Raw genomic sequence first — 8,229 nt, 5'->3', positions numbered from 1 at the left:
TAGGACTAGGAGAGGTGTCCGGCCCCCCTCTCTCTTCCCCCCTCGGGGAATCCTAGTCCAACTAGGATTGGGGGGAGTCCTACTCCCGGTATTAGTAGGACTCCTCCTGTGCCCTCCTCCTGGCCGGCGGCCCCCTCCCCCTTGGCTCCTTTATATACGGAGGCAGGGGGCACCTCTAGACACACAAGTTGATCCACGTGATCGTTCCTTAGCCGTGTGTGGTGCCCCCTGCCACCATATTCCACCTCGGTCATATCGTTGTAGTGCTTAGGCGAAGCCCTGCGTCGGTAGAACATCAAGATCGTCACCACGCCGTCGTGCTGACGGAACTCCTCCCCGACGCTTTGCTGGATCGGAGCCCGGGGATCGTCATCGAGCTGTACGTGTGCTAAGAACTCGGAGGTGCCGGAGTAACGGTGCTTGGATCGGTCGGATCGTGAAGACGTACGACTACTTCCTCTACGTTGTGTCAACGCTTCCGCAGTCGGTCTGCGTGGGTACGTAGACTACAGTCTCCCCTCTCGTTGCTGTGCATCACCATGATCTTGCGTGTGCGTAGGGAATTTTTTGAAATTACTACGAAACCCAACACCCACGCCATAGGATTTAGACCGGCGTGCTGACCTCTCTGTTGTGCCTAGGTAGGGTTGCGACGTGTTGATCTTCCGAGGCTGGGCATGACCCAGAAAAGTGTGTCCGGCCAAATGGGATCGAGCGTGTTGGGTTATGTGGTGCACCCCTGCAGGGAAGTTAATCTATTCGAATAGCCGTGATTTTCGGTAACAGGACGACTTGGAGTTGTACCTTGACCTTATGACAACTAGAATCGGATACTCAATAAAACACACCCTTCCAAGTGCCAGATACAACCGGTGATCGCTTTCTCACAGGGCGATGAGGGGAGGATCGTCGGTTAGGATTATGCTATGCGATGTTACTTGGTGAACTTACCATCTACTCTCTTCTCCTGCTGCAAAATGGAGGTTACCAGAAGCGTAGTCTTTGAAAGGACCAGCTATCCCCCTCTTATTCCGGCATCCTGCAGTTCAGTCCACATATGATAGCATTTTCCATTTGATACCAATGCATACATATGTAGTGTAGCTCCTTGCTTGCGAGTATTTTGGATGAGTACTCACGGTTGCTTTGCTCCTCATTTTCCCCCTTTCTATACCCGATTGCTGCGACCAGGCGATGGAGTCCAGGAGCCAGACGCCACCGTCGACGACGACTACTACTACTCGGGAGGTGCCTACTACTACGTGCAGGCTGCTGACGACGATCAGGAGTAGTTTAGGAGGATCCCAGGCAGGAGGCTGCGCCTCTTTCGATCTGTATCCCTGTTTGTGCTAGCCTTCTTAAGGCAAACTTGTTTAACTTATATATGTACTCAAATATTATTGCTTCCGCTGACTCGTCTATGATCGAGCTCTTGTATTCAAGCCCTCGAGGCCCCTGGCTTGTAATATGATGCTTGTATGACTTATTTTATTTGTAGAGTTTTGTTGTGATATCTTCCCGTGAGTCCCTGATCTTAATCATACACGTTTGCGTGTATGATTAGTGTACGATTGAATCGGGGGGCGTCACAGCCAGGCTTACAGTTTTCGCTATGTGGTCTATGAATCTGGATATAATTTTATTTCTGGTGGTTGATAAATACTATCTTTGTATGAAACTAGAAGATGTTTTAAGGCTAAATTAGTTTAGAAAATAGGATCTTGATAAATGCCACACGTGTGGCACGAACGCATGGTAACTCCGAATGTTTTTATGGCAACTTTAGTTATGAAGCATGTCAATTTTCTGTTCGGATGGCAAGTTTTTGCTTTTTTGGGGTTTGTTTTTTCTTTTTGACTGACATCTTTAGTCGTAAGAAACGTCACGGCGGGATTACTTCGTTCCACATGTGTGACATTTATCATTTAAAAATATTTTGATACGGAGGAAGCAGATAGAAGATAAAAAAATAAAGTCAAGTCTAAGAGCATGGAAGGAACTTTTTAATTTAAGTAAGAAATATAGGGGTGGTGTAGTTGGGAAGCACATGAATGAATCAGGGTATATATGAACCCACTTTGAAAAACATATTTTTAAATGCTAAAAAAATCTGAAAAAGGTTGCATGGTACGTCTTCACGTTTTATGTGCGTGCATAAAGTTTCATGGGAAAATAATGTTTTATGACCTGTGCCAAAAAGATAAAAAAATATGTCGTGAAATGCAATTTAGAAGCATTGAAATTTATCTTTTTTGGGAGGCAAACAAAAAGACATTTTTTTTCATAAAATCTTGTGCCGCGCACACATATTTGCGAACATGTATGCAATAAATTTTCTTTTGTATTTTTTGACATTTAAAAACATGCTTAAAATGGGTGCAGATGCCTCTGCATTTAGGACGTGCCCACTCGTAGTTGGGAAATAATGAACATATTTTTAAATATGAATGAACCCGTGTACATATGAACTCATTTTGAAAAACATATTTTTAAATAATGAACAAACTCTTCATTCCCGCAGAAAAAGAACTCCACGTGCACACGCTGCTGCCGGAGAACAAAAAGCGAGAACTACCGTCGTCAGGATAACGTGGAAGACGACCACCTCACCATTCCTCCGTACTGGCAATGGCGGCCGCGCCCGCAGCCGCGGCACTCCGACCCCACCTTTCCCTTCTCTCGGCCGGCGCCGGAATCCCCAACCCCACGCTCCAAACTCTATCCTTCGTCGCCCCCCTCCTCTGCCGCCGCCGCTGCCGCCGCCGCAGCAGCGTCGTTCTCTCCAACGCCTCCTCGTCGCCCCCGTCCCCCCCTCCTTCGCCGGAGAAGGAGGCCGAGGCGGCTCCGACGGCGGAGTCGTGCGTCAACCTCGGCCTCGAGTTCTTCTCCAAGGGCAGGGTAAGCGAAGCCGATTCCAAGGCGCATTTTTCCAACGTTCATGTCACACGGGATCCTTATTGTGTAAACGAAGGAAGTCTATCAGTATCAGCTAGTAATTGTACGGCAATTCATTAGCTCTTCAAGATGATAGCTTTTGTTTTTGAGCGAGATTTAGCAGCTTTTAGCCAGAGCTTAATCAGGCCATTTCAGGATTGTGTTTCACTCTATGTTATCCATTGCATTATGATTGGGGTGATCTTAAGTGAGTTAATGCCAGGTTTGGGTGTATAAATTGGGTTTCTCTTGGTTATCTCAACTGAAAAATGTTTGGAAACTACCTTCATCAGGTGAATAATTGTAAAGCTACTAATCATCGTAGTATTGAGCTGTCACCTTAAACGACTACCAGCGATGCCTGGTAGCTTGGTGTTGAGCAGGCATAAGATCGAAAATTCATCCTCTGCTAACAATGGAGGTTCATACTGTGATTGAATTAATGCCTAGGTCACTTTATGATCCCATAAATACATTTCTGAAGTTGAGTTCCTTCTAGGGTTGATTGTATAAGCAAACTCTTACATGGGTTTAATTGGAGAGAACCATTTTGAATTATCGTAATGCAGGAGTATCTTCAAGCATTCTCTGTATTCTCTTTTCATTTTTTTTTGTACATGTCACAGGTGAGGGATGCACTTGAACAATTTGACAATGCCCTGGAGCTGAATCCAAATCCTACTGAAGCCCAAGCAGCGTTCTATAACAAGGCATGCTGCCATGCGTACAGGTGAGGGCACCTATGATACTATGCTTGAAGTTTCCAGTATGCACATGGTGTACTCATTTAGGCTTGTTACCAGCACTTTTGTGTCTGTCAGTACTACTTTTTCAGCTCCACTTCACTTGAATGTATCAAGGCAGCAAATTGCTCGAACTCACTATTAGACAAAGAAGACAAGACGTTAGCATATTTTGGATAGGATGAATGTTCCACTGTTTAGATTCTCTGATGGCATTGTTAAGTTATTTGGTGAATTTGTACATTTTTTATTTTATGTTCCTTTTGTGATGCATCTGTTTGGACCAGGGAAGAAAGCAAAAAAGCTGCAGATTGCTTGAGAATAGCTTTGCGAGATTACAATCTCAAATTTGGTACAGTACTTAATGATCCAGACATGGCGCCATTCAGGGCATCACCAGAATTTAAGGAACTTCAAGAAGAGGTAAGGCTTTGTGCTTAATCCACTGCTCTGCTATATGCTGGATAAGAAATTTATCTTCTAATCATAGTTGACATCTTGATCCCACCAGTTCAATGTCAGAGATTTGATCTTTTACATTTTCTAATTTCATTTCAGGCATTGCGTGGTGGAGAAGATATTGGTTCTGGGTTCCGAAGAGATCTAAAGCTCATTAGTGAAGTACAGGCACCATTTCGTGGTGTCCGGAGGTTCTTTTATGTGGCGTTCATTGCAGCAGCTGGAATTTCAACATTCTTCACCATTCCCAGACTTATATTTGCACTTCAAGGTGGTGATGGTGCTCCAGATTTTCTGGAAACGGCTGGCAATGCTGCCATTAATATTGGAGGTAAACTGACACATCCTCAAAGAATGGTGTTGCAAAGAGTTAGGTAGTGTTCACCTGACAAATTTGTCCCCTCATTACATGTCAACAGTTCATCTTGTTGCATACTAGTAGCATTAGAAGAAAAACCATCAGCAATGACTTTGTTTGTTGTTCTGGTTGGATTTTAGGGTGTTGTCAACCTAGTCAGTCGAGGCATCAAACCTACACGAAAATTTCCAAAACAAAAAGTATAGAAATACTTCAATTTACAGTAACTTTTTTTCTTTCAATTTAAAGTCCAGACTCATTATGAGTAACGAAAATATATCGACAAGTAACGAATAAAAACCATGGCAAGCGTTACTATTCAGGGCAGACTTATTTATTCCATTTCTTCTAATTCACATCAAGTTGTTGAAATTTAAATATATGCCACAACACTTTTTTTACTTCTTGCAAAGAAAAGTTAATAGACTACATCACAAAAACAAAAGGGGGGAAGTAAGAAGTTTCTGTGTTGGTGTGGTGTCCAAACTGAAACCAGGTTGCACGCTCCACCGCCAAACAAATATAGTAATTGACTTTTCATTTGATTCGCCAATGTATTAAAGCATTTGCCAATTGCCAGTGCTATGTTCATTCCTGATGGTTGGTACTTGCCACACGCATACACCAATGCGTTCTTTTAGGATATCTTGGTGACCATCTTATATATTTACTCTTAGATGCTTCAACATAAAAATGCTCTACATAATTCTGTATTTGTTTACCGGTAAATGTATTAGCATTCATCAATGCTTACTAGCTACCGCTGGAATACGAAAATGCAAAGAACTACTGCTATTTCATTTCAGTCCTTGTTCCCTGAGTTGTGCATCTTGTAGAAGTTCATATTAATGAGATTCCTTGGCTCAATTATTGTTTTTATGTTTGCTATATTACAAGTCAGTCATTTGTTAAATAATTCTTATTTATGTTGCTTGTTAAACTTAAAAAATAATCAATCTCTGGAATCAGCACTCTGCAGGTATTGTCGTGCTCGTGGCTTTGTTTTTCTGGGAAAACAAGAAAGAAGAAGAGCAGATTACAAATATCTCTCGTAATGAAACCCTTTCAAGGTTACCTGTGCGTCTGTCAACCAATCGCATAACTGAACTTGTGCAACTCCGGGACATTTCTAGGCCAGTTAGTATAATTCTTTTAGCATCTTTCATACTCTCTACATTTCTTTTAAATTTTCATTAAGTGACCAGTGGATTAAGTAGTATTGTAGGTTATATTGGCAGGTTCAAAGGCATCTGTTACTCAAGCAATGCAAAGAGCTGAGAGGTACCGAACTGATCTGCTCAAACGAGGCGTTCTTCTAATTCCTGTGATCTTTGGTGCTTCACTAAAAGTCCAAGGCAAACCAAAAGGCTTCGGTACTACAAGATCTGCTGCATCAGCTCCTTCAATTGGGGTTAGACCATTATTACATATCTACTAATCAAAAAACTGTCACATGCTTCTTATTTTGTATTTTCATACGGAAAACCTGGTATCTTTTATTAAGTTTCATGCACCAACCAGTAGAATCAAGAATACAAACAGATGGTGAAGGTCGGGCAGTCGACATACTTCAACAACCCCTCTCACATGTGTCTCAAAAAGGCCTAAAAGTGGACAAAAAGAGGGCAAGCAATTTTTTTCATTTTAACCGCGAAAGCCGAGACTTGAACCCAAAACCTCTTGGCTTCTGAAACCATATTAAGTTTCATGCACCAAAGGGTAGAACGAAAAGTCTGAACTGTTGAGAAGGTTGGGCAATCCACATATACTCGAGCACCTTTATCTTTTTGATAGTACAATGCAACTTTTTTTGGGCAGGGTGACTTTGAAAAACGTACTGAATCTATTGCGGCAAAATCACGACTCAGAGCTGAGGTTCGATTTAAAGCTGATATTGTCTCTCCAGAACAATGGGAAAGGTGAATTTTCTTTCCTTTCTCCTGTACTGCATAGTCTGTATTATGTTTAAGCAACTGTAGAATAATTTTGCATGTTCTTACCATTTCAACATAAGACAACAACATAAATTACATACACTAGTCGTGAACCCATGCATTCACAAGGTTGGGCCTGTATTATGAGACATTTTATGTATATATATATATATGTGTGTGTGTGTGTGTGTGTGTGTGTGTGTGTGTGTGGTATATGAGGAGCAAGAGTACATACTCCCAGGAGTACATAACCATTTTCCTATATTTATATAAATATAAATTATATTTTCATACTTCAAGTTAAATATAATAAAAAAACATGATTAAAATTAGTGGTGGAGTCAGGATTCTACTTTGAAGGGGGGGGGGCGAGAAAATGCATGATTTCCTGTTCAATCTTAGCATTATAAATGCACCTTCAATTTTTGGTATATATAAACGAAGATTGTTTAAAAGGAAATAACTTAATTAATAAATCCGAGCACATACTATGGTAATAATAAAACAAAGTTACAAAATCATGAGATCCCTGGTAAAATATATGTGCCTCCGCTGCAATGCATGGGCCATTATCTAGTTACTGGTAACATTTGTAGTTGTGTATGAACATCTGACAAGTTAGAGCTTGTCTTTGTTGTAATATACATTCGCTCTCCAGATTTGCAGATTTACCAGCTCAACGCCTTTTTGTGTCCTATACTACTCCTTTTCTAATGGTATTAGCATGGCTGTAGTTGTAGCAACACAAAGACTCACTTCCTAAAATTTTGGTGCCATTAATTTGTTATCTTTGAGGTTTACTTGACATCTACTTGCCCATGGACCAGTTGGATACGTGACCAGCAAGAATCTGAAGGTGTCACTCCTGGTGAAGATGTCTACATAATTCTCCGTCTTGATGGTCGCGTGAGAAGATCTGGAAGAGTAATTCTTTTCTTTGGGTTTATTTGGTTGGAGTTAATCCTATTGATACTAGAATGAATGAACTAAAATCTAACTAAAGTTGAGATTAACGGTAAAAGTTACAATTGATTGTTTTCTCTTTTTTTTTGCAGGGCATGCCAAACTGGAACGACATTTTGAAGGAATTGCCACGTCTTGAAGATTTGCTCAGCAAACTTGAACGATGAAAAAGACGTGTATACGGGTGTAGTTTTCTTCTTCATGCCCTTTATCTTTGTGAAGACCGGAACACTATTTCGTTGCACAGGGATTGAACATCCTGTTTCGTAAGATTTCAATGTAGCTTCTTTTCAGTTCTCTTTGCTATGCGAAAACCAAGGTGGATGCCTTATTTCTCTATAAGAAGTGAGGTCCTTGTGTGCCAGATAAGAACATGTACACAAGATTGTAATTAACAAACCAAGAATTGGCCCTGTTTTTTTGTTGTTGTAAAAGACGAAAGCTCCCAAGCAAAAATACAAAGGTGAACATGGTTATCCAGAAGTTCTGAATTTTGGGGGTATCAAATTTGATCAACCATTCTCCTCATGTGTGAAGTTTCATGAAGGAATGACACTGAAGAAATTCAACCTTACTATTCAGTCAAACATTCGAGTATAGCTTTGATTTTTTCATTTTTTGCCTAGCAATACCATGATGTCATTTACACGAGTATACAAGTCGACTATGTATGTTACAAGGAAAACATTTTTTTTCCTTAGTTTAATTTTCAGAATTTACTATTCATAAAGGGTTCCCGTGGAACCATGTTCAGCAAATCCGTGTCTAGGTTCCAAGGGCCCAAACATTGCATCTCTCTTCCTAATAGGTGTTGATTAAGGCCGACTCTCTGAGCTTT

At 41.1% G+C, this 8,229-nt stretch overlaps 1 protein-coding gene across 1 annotated transcript; it reads left to right on the top strand.

The window, feature by feature from the left end:
* The first annotated feature begins 2,552 nt into the window (after nt 1–2,552).
* LOC125543049 (protein LOW PSII ACCUMULATION 1, chloroplastic) lies at nt 2,553–7,874 on the top strand. Its single transcript, XM_048706293.1, has 9 exons — nt 2,553–2,898; nt 3,561–3,664; nt 3,965–4,100; nt 4,236–4,467; nt 5,474–5,631; nt 5,720–5,905; nt 6,313–6,413; nt 7,256–7,352; nt 7,484–7,874. The coding sequence occupies exons 1-9, from the start codon at nt 2,629–2,631 to the stop codon at nt 7,556–7,558; spliced, it is 1,359 nt and encodes a 452-aa protein (XP_048562250.1). The 5' UTR covers nt 2,553–2,628; the 3' UTR covers nt 7,559–7,874.
* Nucleotides 7,875–8,229: the final 355 nt, after the last annotated feature.

This window comes from Triticum urartu, chromosome 3 (assembly GCF_003073215.2).
Source record: "Triticum urartu cultivar G1812 chromosome 3, Tu2.1, whole genome shotgun sequence".
Taxonomy (NCBI): Eukaryota; Viridiplantae; Streptophyta; class Magnoliopsida; order Poales; family Poaceae; genus Triticum; species Triticum urartu.
This window is presented reverse-complemented; position numbering and strand designations above follow the sequence as displayed.